At 45.3% G+C, this 12,894-nt stretch overlaps 1 protein-coding gene across 1 annotated transcript in view; it reads left to right on the top strand.

Annotated features, from left to right (window-relative positions):
• The first annotated feature begins 11,007 nt into the window (after positions 1-11,007).
• The window catches only part of PSTPIP2 (proline-serine-threonine phosphatase interacting protein 2), a 62,095-nt gene continuing 60,208 nt past the window's right edge, over positions 11,008-12,894 (top strand). The window contains exon 1 of the mRNA XM_077900643.1: positions 11,008-11,300. Coding sequence (XP_077756769.1) covers positions 11,268-11,300 — 33 coding nt within the window. The 5' untranslated portion in view covers positions 11,008-11,267. The remainder of the gene's footprint in view (positions 11,301-12,894) is intronic.

Genomic DNA, 12,894 nt, shown 5'->3' with positions numbered 1-12,894 from the left:
TCCTTCCCCACCACCTCTTAGTATTTCCCAAAGGCAGCTAATAACTTTTCAGTTATTTTGTCAGCTCCGTATCGTAATTGTGTCACTTCCTTTTACATTATATGTGTAATCTGTTAATTTCACCCAACGGGCAAGAACTTTGCATGTGTGTACTTGTATATACTACACTCTGCACAACTCTCAACTCTTATCACAATATGAGAAGATTATGATTTGGGAGAAATGCTGCTCATATGACTAAATTATCTGATAAAAGCTGAAATGTTCATTTTTACTTATGTGAGCTTTGGTATAGAATATTCTAAAGCAGGTATAGGTATGCCTGGGTGGCTCAGCAGTTGAGCATCTGCCTCTGGCTCAGGTCGTGATTCCAGGGTCCTGGAATCGAGTCCTGCATAGGCTCACTTCAGGGAGCCTGCTTCTCTATCTGCCTTTGCCCTTCTATGTCTCTGATGAATGAATAAATCTTAAAAAGTATTTTTCTAAAAGCAGGTGTACTTTAATTGGTCTAGTAAAAGCAGGACAAAAATGTCTAAGAAATGCACCCTAGGAAGAACTTTTTTGGGGAATGTTCCTCTGGATTTTAGTTTCTACTAGCCATAGTAATTTTTTATTTTTTTTTATTTTTTATTTTTTTTAATTTATGACAGTCACAGAGAGAGAGAGAGGCAGAGACACAGGCAGAGGGAGAAGCAGGCTCCATGCACCGGGAGCCCGACGTGGGACTCGATCCCGGGTCTCCAGGATCGCGCCCTGGGCCAAAGGCAGGCACCAAACCGCTGCGCCACCCAGGGATCCCCCATAGTAATTTTTTAAAAAAGATTTTATTTATTTATTCATGAGAAACCCAGAAAGAGGCAGAGGGAGAACCAGGCTCCATGCAGGGAGCCCAATGTGGGACTCAATCCTGGGACTCCAGGATCACGCCCTGGGCTGAAGTTGGCGCTAAACTGCTGAGCCACCTAGGCTGTCCATAGCATAGTAATTTAAGTATGTTGTTTATTCATCTAGATTAAGAAACTGTAGAAGAGATGCTTGGCTGGCTCAGTTGGTAGAGCGTGTAACTCGATCTTGAAGTCATGAGTTTGGGGCCCATGTTGGATGTAGAGAATAAAAAGAGGCAGGGGCGCCTGCATGGCTCAGTTGGTTGTCTGCCTTTGGCTCTCATCCTGATCTGGGATGGAGCCCCATGTCGGGCTCCCTGCTCCGGGAGAAGCGGGTGTCTGCTTCTCCCTCTGCAAGCGCACTTTCTCTCAAGTAAATAAAATCTTCAAAAAAATTAAAGACAATAGTTTGTGGAAAGAAAAAAAATTGTGCTAGAACTAGGATGGCAAGGGTTTCCCTAAAGCTGTAAAGCCCTCCCACAATAGTTTAGTTGAGCCCAACCCAGTCTATTCTAACAGTGAACCAGGAGAAACAAATTGAGATTCAAATGTTATTTTTTATTAGTCACTCAGAGACCGGCAAGTTGGGAAACTTCACAGGCACCCAACTGTTTTCACCAGATGGGCCTAAATACTCTGCTCAATGGCCCTATTGTGGGGCAGCCAGAAGGCTGTCATGAAGTGTATTTTTGCACAACTTAACAGAAATGCACCTGACCTTTGAAATTTGAGGTTTTATTGCTTTCAGATATTTTAAAATCTATTTGATAATTGTAAAATCTAGCTCTGGAGAAGGCTTCTGATGTCTCAGCTGTGTAATCTATGTAAGAATATTAAGATAGGCATATCTCAGTGCTTAGTTTAGCTTTTGATTGCTCAACTATGAGATAAGCACTAAAGAGTGTGATACAAAATGAGTAACCTAGAAGGACCCTCTTCCCTAAGGAATAGGGAGGAGGACAAAAGGCGAGTACAGTTAACTAAAAGCTGTGCAATTATAGAAGTACACATAAGATGCAGTAAATGACCAGTATAAAGTGCCATTTGGATTAGAAAATTTATGTACAGAACTGGAAAAGAGTTCATGGAAGAATTGGCCTATTTGACAGTACAAGCAGGGGGAGTGGCAGGCAGAGGGAGAGGGAAAGCGGGCTCCACATGGCGCTCGATCCCAGGACCCTGGGATCATGACCTGAAGGCAGACACTTGACTGACTGAGCTACCCAGGTGCCCCAGAGTGTAGCCTTTTTAATTACAAAAATACTGAGGCCTACCTAAGGAAAAGTTGGAAGAACAGCACAAGCAACACTCACTTTTCATCAGTATATGCCACTTGTTAATATTTTGATGCATTTGTTTTATTTTTCTGGGGAGCCATTTGAGAGTAAGTTGCAAGCATCCTGGCACTTCTGATACTTTTCAGCATTTGGGGGCACCTGGGTGGCTCAGTTGGTAAAGTGTCCGACTCTTGATTTCAGCTCAGATCGTGATCTCAGGCTCATTTGATCGAGCCCTGCGTCAGCCTCTGGGCTCAGCATGAAGTCTGCATGTTATTATTCTCTCTCTCCAATTGCGTACCCTGCCTCCTACCCCAGCAGTCTCTTTATTAAAAAAAAAAAAAAAAAAAAAAAGCATCTGTGCCCTAAGAAGAAAGACCTTCAGCTCAACAATAGAACAATCTTGGTTTTCCAAACATCTCCTTTCACCTTCTTGGTAGTGAATTTTCTCCCCATTGTGTCCACAGGCCTCTACCCTTCTTATCCCGTATGGAGTTTCCTGTTGCCTCATTGTATTTGGAATGCCATGTCAGTGTGGATTCCCTGTATGTACCCTATTACATTTGATTTTCTCCTGTTGGAAGAAAAGGGAGAAAGACCATCTATATAGCCACGTTACCATATTACCAGGGAAAACTGATTTGATAATATTCAGTCCATATTAAAATTTACCTAATTATCTCCCCAGCATCTTTTATAATAGTATTTTTTTTAAAGTTTTTATTTGGTCCCCTGGGTGGCTCTGTGGTTGAGCATCTGCCTTTGACTCAGGTCATGAGGATCCTGGGATCAAGTCCCACATCAGGCTCCCTGAGGAAGTCTGCTTCTCCTTCTGCCTATGTGTCTGCCTCTCTGTGTCTTTCATAAATAAATAAATAGAATCTTTAAAAAAATTTATTTAAATTCCAGTTCATTAACATACAGTATAATACTAGTTTCAGGTATACAATTTAACACTTAACATATAGTACCCGGTACTCGTCACAACAGTGCACTCCATATAATAGTTATTTTTTAAAAAACTATGAGTATCTTGTTCCCCAACAACTTTTCACTGAATGGTTTTGGGGTCTATTGATTCTGACCTGAAATAGAACATTGGGAGCTGTAAAGTGGTGATTGTATCATTCTTTTTTACATTTACTGGCTGACATTTTCTGCAGGAAAGCTTTCCCTCCCAGGTTAGTATGGACCATGGTTTTTGTTTTTTGTTTTTTTTTTAATTCAGTATATTACAGTATAGGTTAGATTTTTGACAAGTAGAGGATGAAGGTCAAGGGCATTAAGGGTAGAATTAGCATGCACAAAAAAATAAAAATGGGAAAGTAGTTTATTTTGGGAGTAGTGACTTAACCTTCTTGCAGCATATGGTATGACTGGCAGGGTTGTGTTTTATACATTCAAAACTTGTTAATGGAAAAAAACAAAACAAAACTTGTTAATGGGAGGCTTTAAAGACCATACTGAAGCATTTGGAATTCTCCATGGTCAGTTGTTGATCAGGGCTACTTAGGAAAATATAAAGCAATGATTTGTTGATCACTCAGAGCAAGAAAATCAGAAAGCCAATTCAAAATTCTCAGGGGAGGGATCCCTGGGTGGCGCAGCGGTTTGGTGCCTGCCTTTGGCCCAGGGCGCGATCCTGGAGACCCGGGATCGAATCCCACGTTGGGCTCCCGGTGCATGGAGCCTGCTTCTCCCTCTGCCTATGTCTCTGCCTCTCTCTCTCTCTCTCTCTCTCTGTGTGACTATCATAAATAAATAAAAATTAAAAAAAAAAAAAATTCTCAGGGGAGACAGTATGGAGAGAAGTAGATTTGAAGGACTTCATATAGAAGTATTAAATACAGTATTGGGAATTAATGATGGAAAGGATTGAAGACTGACCATGAGGCTTCTAGTCAGGGTAACCAGAGAAATGAAGAAAAATCAGATTTGGAGATGGAAGTTCACTTAATTTTGGATAAGTTATTTATTTGCTGAAGTTAATATCTCAGATGCTCACTATAAATTCAACTTAGGCCAGAAATTTCTGAGTCTTCAAAAGGAGGACACCGAAGTAATGAACAGTGTTCTCATGGAAATCTTAACAGAAAACAGTGACAGGTTCACAATGCTATGTCATTTTTCACAATGGGACAAGAACTTGTTAAAGTACGATTTAGCCAAATCATCTCTATTGTGGGGGTCAATGCTATCTAGAAATGGCTTAATTGAGCTAAGTCCTTCAAAGTCATTCCCCATAAATATTCTTCAGTTTTTGATGCATGCTGAGTGACACTAGTTCTAAGACTACACTCCTTGATGGGTAAGTATATGGAAAATGTTGCAAGTTCCAAAAGAACAGCAGGTACATCCTTCAATTTGTCAACGTTCCCAAACACTTAAATATGTATTTGTTCACCACCGTGTTAGGAAATTAGTGTGTCGTGACTCACTCCCTTAAGGGAATGGGGAGATGAGATAAATACATGTGAAAGAATAATTGAAAGTAATATGATAATGAAGTACCAACCTGAGCATCTTCCCAAACCTGAGTCCAAAAAAAGGGGGAAATGTTTGCCAACAGTACTGGTGTTATTGGAAGAGGTTCCAGGATTATGGAACATTTCCTAGTTCTCTTTTTAATTAAACCTGTTTTACTTTTCCTCTTATGGTGGTGTTTTTTTGTGTGTGTCCTGTCTAAGGAAACTTTAAAAACTTGGGACCTGGACCCAGGTCTCCAGGTTCACACCCTGGGTTGAAGGCGGCGCTAAACCGCTGAGCCACCAGGGCTGCCCCTTTTCTCCTTTCCTTTGTGAATTATGACTGTTGATCTTAACCTTGATCACTTGCCTGAGGGTTAGGGCTTCTTCATTGTAGGGTTATTCTCTCCCCAACCTTTCCACACTGCATTCTTCGGAAGAAAGTCACTTTTCCCAGCTTCCACTTAAAGAGTGAGCAGTTATGCTCCATCCCTGTGAAGGCAGACCATCTACATAGGTTATTTGGAATTCTGCCCAAGAGATCTGTGTTTCTCTATTTATTTATGTAACCAAGCACCCACATATATCGGTATGGACTCGTGGTTAGTTGTTTCCTACTTTGAGTTATAATCCCATAATCCAGTATTTCTTTTGTTGTTCAGATCGTTCCGGTTTTGGCCATTGGGAACTTTCAATCGGCTTGTGTTCCTTACTAGACCCTTAATTGTTTTGCATGTGTATCACTTTCTGACACTACAAGATGTTCTAGGCCCCAGCCCTAGAAACAGTTCTTTCTTTCTATTTTTCTTTCTCTCTCTCTTTCTTTCTTTCTTTCTTTCTTTCTTTCTTTCTTTCTTTCTTTCTTTCTTTCTTTCTTTTCTTTCTTTTCTTTCTTTTTCTTTTCTTTCTTTTTCTTTCTTTCTTTTCTTTTCTTTCTTCTTTCTTTCTCTTTCTTTCTTTCTTTCTTTCTTTCTTTCTTTCTTTCTTTCTTTCTTTCTTTCTTTCTTATTTTAGAGAGAGAGAGAGGGAGAGAGAATCTTAAGCAGACTCCATGCCCAGTGTGGAGCTTGATGTGGGACTCTCATAACCCTGAGATCATGACCTGAGCTGAAATCAAGAGTCACACACAACTGACAGAGCCACCCAGATGTCCTTCTAGAAATAGTTCTTTAAAAAAAAAAAAAGAAAGATTTTATTTATTTTACAGAGAGAGAGAGAGCACAAACAGAGGGAGCAGCAGAGGGAGAGGGAGAAGCAGACTCTCTGCTGAGCAGGGAGCTTGATGCAGAGCTCGATCCCAGGACACTGGGATCATGACCTGAGCTGAAGGTAGACACCTTAACAGACTGAGCCACCCAGGTGCCCCCTAGAAATAGTTCTTCTGGGTGTTTGGTTTTTTAAAATCACGTTGTCTGGTTTTGTTTGTTTCTTTTGAATTTTACAAGTTATATAAATACTGGATATTAATCCTTTTTGGACAAATGTACTATAAATTTGTTCTATTCTGTGGCTAGCCTTAAAAAAAAAAAAAAGACTTAATTTATTTGAGAGAGAGAGAGATTGAGAGAGAGCCAGAGAGCATAAGCTGGGGTGAGGGACAGAGGGAGAAGGAGAAGCAGGTTCCCTGCTGAGCCAGGAGCCCAATGTGGGGCTCGATCCCAGGACTCTGAGATCATGACCTGAGCCAAAGGCAGACGCCTAACCACCTGAGCCACCCAGCACTCCTGTCACTTGCCTTAATGGTGGCTTTTGACAAAACAAACAAACAAAAAACAAAAAGAAGCTCCTGTGTGCAATAGGTTATCTTCTGTGACAGTAGATATCAAAGTTTTCCCATCTTTACACTTCTTCAACCAAGAATAGACTCCTTGAGTCCCTTACCTCACTCACATTAACTTACGAAAATTCAAATCTTGGGACTCTGGGTGGCTTAGTTGGTTACGAGTCTGCCTTCTGCTCAGGTCATGATCCCAGGGTCCTGGGATCAAGCCCTGCGTTGAGCCCCAAGTGGGCTCCCTGTTCAGTGAGGAGTCTGCTCCTCCCTCTCCCTCTGTCCCTCCCCTTGGCTCATGCTCTCTTTATCTCTCTCCCTCAAATAAATAAATAAAAGCTTTAAAAAAAAAAAGAAAGAAAAAGAAAATTCAAATATTGACAGTATCCACTCTAATCCTTGCTTCAATGCAGGCCAAAGCTCCTCATCTACCATGCAACTAGCCCTTGGACACGTCAGCCCCCTCCTGGATGTTTGTCCCTTGTATTCTATCCCTGTCCTGTCCTGACCCTCTGCTCTATTCCTCAGTCTACTCAGCTTCCAACCATAGTGACAAAATCCAGCCTCTAATTTTGACATTGGCTTGGCAGACCTAATGACACAGCTTATTCCTACCCTCTGGTGTTTTCAGACCCTGGCCTCTGCTTGGCCAGATCTTGGTCCAAGGATCCCATCTGGCTTTCTAGCTGCTTGGCTGGTACTCCCGCCATGTTTGCCCCTACTTCGTGGAACAGGGGGATCAGACCATAGGAACTGAGAGAAAAATTGGTAGTGCTGTTGATGATCAGAGACAGTTTTTTTAATTCCCCAGCGGGGTCCATCATTGTCTAATCCACGATGAGAGTCCATGAGAGAGTCTGAAATTGAGGTGCTTTGAAGTCTTCTTGGGGGAGGTAAGAGATCCAAGGGGAGCAGAAATTAGAGAACATTAGGATATAAGTAATACATTATTAAGGATTAGTTTGTGTGATTTGGATGGCAAATTCTAGAGATTCAAGAAGTGAGAAGACACCAAGGGCTGGAGGAGTTGGGGAAGTGGTGACGAGGTGGAACTTTAGCAGGAAGAAGAGTGACCCAAGTTGCCTGCCAAGCATTAGCAAAGATGGGGTGGTGGGACAGGGAAGAACCTGGCTGGCTTGGGTTGAGGGGGTGGAGGACAGAATGCCGGGCAGTGAAATGGGAAAGATCAGGGTAGAGCCAGTCCCAGGAAGGTCTTGAAAACTAGGCAGAGGTGTTTGGGACATCATTCTGTTGGGCAACAGGGAAACCTGGTAGATTTGTGAGGAGAGGAGAGACATGTAGAAAGCAGTGTTTTAAGAATGATGAGAAAGGATTGGTGGGAGGAAAAGGAGGAAGAGTAGACATCAGATTGCATGAAAATGTGAAATGAAAATTGATGATTCCAGTGGATATTTGTTATTTTGGTCACTTACCATCTATTTGTCCTAAAATAATCTTTTCACTGACACCCCTAGGGAAGTCTTTCCCTTCCTCCACTGCTGTGAGTATAGATGATAAAACTTTTCTGGAAGAGCATTTGGCACTATATTTTCAAGAACCTTAAAAATGTTTATATTCTTTGTACTGTAATTTGACTATGAGGAATTTTAACAAAGATTCATATAAAAGATATTTATCACAGTAATGTTTCTAGACACATCAGGGAAATGCTAGGGAAGTATTGACAGACCCAGCTTATGGGAAATTATGCAAAAGTTAAAAATAATATTGAAGAATTCTTTTTAATTTTTGGGAGGGTTTGTAGTAAACTCATATGGTACAAATTCAGAGGTCCAAAAGGGCATAAAATGAAGAGTAGTTCTCCCTCCCTCCTACATCCCTCAGCCTCATCCCCTCCTCAGAACGAATTATTTTAAAACACGTGTGCATGAGTGCTGCCACTTGGCCTTACTCAAATGGCAGCTTGTTTTGTATCTTTTTTTTTTTCATTTAATATATCTGGTGATTGTCCTCTATCAACACACAAATAACTTCCTTATTTTTTAATGCTTGAGTATAATTTCATTATGAAGCTATACCACAATTTATTGAGCTGATTGTCCATCAATAGACATTTAGCTATTTCATATCTTTTGCTAGAATGACCATGCTGCTATGAATAACTACATATTTCACTTTACACACGTGAGAATATATTTGGAATTATGTCTTTGACATGGAATCGTTGGGTCACAATATAAGTGCATTTTAAATTTCAGTAACACGACCAAATTTCTCGTCCCAGAGATTTTTCAAGTTCTATGTGTGCGAGTGTCCATTTAGCCAGTACTGTGTGCTATCGAACTTTTCTTTAAGGAAAAGTGCATTTAATGATTTTAGAAACTACTTATAAAACGTTGTCAAATTTAAAAAAAAGTTACGTGCAACACATGTGTATTATTGGAAGACATAATGCCAAAATATTAACAGCAGTTATCTTAAAAGTATTGACCATTTAATATCATGACTTCAAAATTGCTATAACAGTCTTATTTAACCTTGCTAGTAAAATCTCTCCCATTGGTTATAGAGCCTTAGAGAGAGCACACATTTTAATTGCCTTTTTACTCACAACACCTTGCCCAAGTGATGACTTAAATAAGGTTGAAGAATGAAATGGGTAGTATTTTCCATCAGGGTGGACAAGCATTTGCAATTTTCAATCCTGTCACAAGGTGGTGGAAGAGAGTTAAAATTCAGGGACCTTTGAAACCTGAGTTGTGAAAACCAAGCATTATACATTGTAAGCGTTTGGAAGAGTTCTAAGACAAAAAAAAAAAAAAAAAAAGATATATACACACGATATAATATTAATAATAATATACTAAATATATATTTAAATATATTAGATGTATATATTTTAATATATATTACATGTAAAAACTTAGTCAATTAGAATTGCCTCTAAAATACCTGCCCCCAAATCAATGATGAAGACAAACAGAAGATCCTTGACAAGTGCAATGAAATCATCAACTGGTTCGATAAGAACCAGACTGCAGAGAAGGAAGAATTTGAACATCAGCAGAAAGAGCTGGAAAAAGTCTGCAACCCCATCATTACGAAGCTATACCAGGGCACAGGAGGCATGCCAGGAGGAATGCCTGGAGGCTTTCCTGGTGGTGGAGCTCCTACCTCTGGTGGTGTCTCCTCTGGGCCTACCATTGAAGAGGTTGATTAAGCCAACCTGATGTTTCACACATTTGAAGGACCCAAATTTGTAGCAAATTCCATGGCAGTTTTAAAGTCAAGCTGCTATACTAAATATACTGGGCATTCTTGATACTTGAATATGGAATATGTGCACAGGGAAAAGAAATAAACATTGCGCTTTATAAGCACTGTATTGTTAAGTGGGAAATGCAATGTCTTAAATAAAACTGTATTTAAAATTGGCACCACAAAAAAATATCTGCCCCCAAATATTAAAAACTTCCATGAAAAATCTTGGTGCTGTCTTCCTTAATGTCAGTTTCTTTCATCTCCCCAGGTGGTGCTAGGTCTTACCTCTCCGAAGGTTTACTCCTCTTCCTGGTGCCTACCATGGCCTGTCCTGCCTCCCGATGGTGCCACCAGGCTTCCCTTCCTCCTAACGTCACTGCTTTCCAAAGAGATGAACCACCAGACCCCTGGATGCATGCCCCTGGAGTGATCTGAGGCTGGGGTCAGTTCATCTTCTTATGGTGGATGACTCAGCTGGTGAGATCTCATCACAGGGAGACTGGGGGTGGTGTTAGGAGCAGGATCTTTTAGCTATACTTTGAATCACCCCAGCAGCTGCTCTTTCACTGTCCCTGGACAAAGGTAGAACCCACGCAAGAGGCAAATGCTTGTCTCTCCAGGCCTGCAGTTGCAGGTGGCCATAAACAACTCCATCTTGGTGTCCTTGATCTTCCTTTGCTCTGCCTTGAGCACCTACTCTTTGCCCAGGGTGGATTTGCTCCAGCGGGGATAGCTGTCTTTGGCCCTGGTCCTGTTTGGAAGTGCAGAACTCTACCCCAGCTCTTCCATCTGTTTCATACCCTGGAACCTTGGGGAAGTCATTCAGCCTCTCTGAGGCATAGTTTTGGCTCAGGGCATGGAGGACCGGGCAGTAGTCTGCCCCAGAGCTCCATAGTCCCTCAAAGCTGGGATGGGTCTGCACTGTCCGGGGGTTGTGTATGGCCTGAGGGTGGGAGAGCGCATGGAGCGGAAGGAGGCTCTGGCCTTCTACTGGAGCGGGACTGGTGGAAAGAGGTCTCGGGTCTTGAGAATGGGGAGGAGGTCAGGGTGGAGCTGCGCTCCTGGAGGCCTGGTCAGGACCCCGCTAAGGGACCTACAGTGCAGGGCTCATAGTATCGGTGGCTTTTCCTGGACTTTTCTGCCCAGGGGAGGGGCTCGGTAGCGCAGCGGGCGCGTCCGGGGTGGTCCACAGGCCTCGCGGAAGCGTCGCACCCCCGGGGACGCCGGCGGGCGGGCGGGCGGACAGCCGGGGCCCGCCCCCGCCCCCGCCCCCGCCCCCTGATCCCGCGGGGCCCTGCACCGCCCCGCTGAGCCCGGCTTCCTCCGCGGGGGCTTCGGTCGGGGGAGGAGGGAGCGCGGAGGCGAGAGGGGAGCCGCATTCGGGAGGCCGCAGGACCGGTTCCTCGCAGTCCCCGAAGGCTTCCCGACAGAGGCGGCGCGGCAGGCTCCGGACTCGCCCTGGGCGGGGCGCGGGCCCGAGGGCGGCGCTCGGGGAGGGGCCGTGGGCGGGGCTTGGGGGCCGGGCCGCCCCCCGCCGTCGGGCTGCGGGGCCGGGGCCGCGTCGCTCGGCCACCGGCCACTCGGCGCCTCCAGCCGCCCCGCTCCGCTCGGCTCCGCTCCGCTCGGCTCGCCCCAGCCGGCGCCGGCCATGACGGGCGCACTGTTCAGGGCCAACTTCTGGGTGAGTGCCCGGGCCCTTTCCGCGCGGCGCGCCCGCGAGCCCCCGGGGTCGCTCGGGTCCCCGGGCGCCCCCCTCCCGGCCGCCCGCCGCGACACCCGGGCCCGGGCCGTGCCCCCCCCCCGCCCCCGGCCTCTGCCGCCGCCTGCCCGGCCCGGCGCTCGCGGGTGGCCCTGCCGCGCCTCCACCCCGCGCCCCGAGCAGAGCCGACGCCGCGCCCCTGGAGGCCCTTCCCCGGGACCTGCCTGCCGCCGTTTGGCCTCTCGGCTGCCTGGCGCGACCCGGTCCCCCCGCCTGGCGCGGGGGCCTCGCGGCGCAGTTTAGATCCCGCCTGGTGAGGCCCCTTCCTTGAAGCTTCTGAGGTTTGCCCCGGGGGGCTCTGCGCACCTGTAGGCCCCACCTACACCTGTAGGCGTTGTCATTGTGGGGAAAAGTAGGGCAGGAGACCCGCCTTGCGACACTTGGTTCTCAGCTCCCAGCCCACATGTCACCTCTTGAGGGAAGCCTTTTCTGATTGTGCCCAGGAGGCCCTGCTGCTGGCTCACATGTCACACCTTCTGTTCCTTCGTAGCATTCATCAGTTCCCGGTTTGGGGCTGGGGAGAGGCAAGCACCTGAGCGCCTTGGGACAGGGGCCTTCAGGGCTACTGTCTCCTTCAAGCAGGTGCAGGGTGGGTGCTCGCCTAATAGTTGTTGACGGAGTAAGTGGGTCTAGAAAGACGAGGGGTGGGCGACAGGGTGGGAGCGGCAGCCTCCGTCCTCAGAGGGCTCACAGCCACCCACCCAGGGGTGCTTGCAGGAGTGGGTCTGGGCTGGGGCAGAAAGGAGCTCTGGGTTAGGAGTTAGAGGGTGGGGGAAGGTCAGGGGGAGAGAACTTTCTGTTTATACTCCCCCCCCCCATCTTATACTTCCAGAAAGTATCTGAGATCCTGAGAGATATTTTTTGCAAAGGTATCTTTCATCTCTAATTTTCTGTAACACTTTATGTCAAATAATAGAAACTGTAATAGCCGACATGACAGTGCACAGTCTGTGACTAACACAGTTGGTTTTTTAAGATTTATTTTTTAATATTTATTTGGCAGAGAGAAGGAGAGTGTGTGCATGTGGGAAGAGGAAGGGAAAGAGGGAAAGAATCTCAATCAGACTCCACGAACCAGGGCGGGAGGGGGTGGTGGTGTGGGGGCTCAGTCTCAAGACCCTGAGACCATGACCCTAAGATCATGACCTGAGCTGAAATCAAGAGTCAGATGCTTAACCCATCGACTGAGCCAGCCAGGAGACCCAACTAACACCATTCTAAATGCTTCATACACGCAATGACCCTGTGAGGTAGCTTGCTTACTGTCATTTTATAGATGAGAAAACTGAGTGCCAGAGAGGTTAAGCAACATTCCCATGCTGCTAGGGCTGTTAAACAGTGGAGTTGGACTCTCCATGGACCAAATGCTCCATGAATCTCTCCCCCATCCCCAATATTTTATTTATTTATTTTGACAGAGAGAGAGAGAACAAGCTGGAGGAGCTACAGGCAGAAGGAGAGGGAGAAGCAGACTCTCTGCCAAGCAGGGAGCCCGATGTAGGGCTCTATCCCAGGA

The sequence above is a fragment of the Canis aureus genome, chromosome 6 (genome assembly GCF_053574225.1).
Source record: "Canis aureus isolate CA01 chromosome 6, VMU_Caureus_v.1.0, whole genome shotgun sequence".
Lineage (NCBI taxonomy): Eukaryota > Metazoa > Chordata > Mammalia > Carnivora > Canidae > Canis > Canis aureus.
Note: the sequence above shows the minus strand (reverse complement) of the source record. Positions and strands in the feature narration are given on the sequence as shown.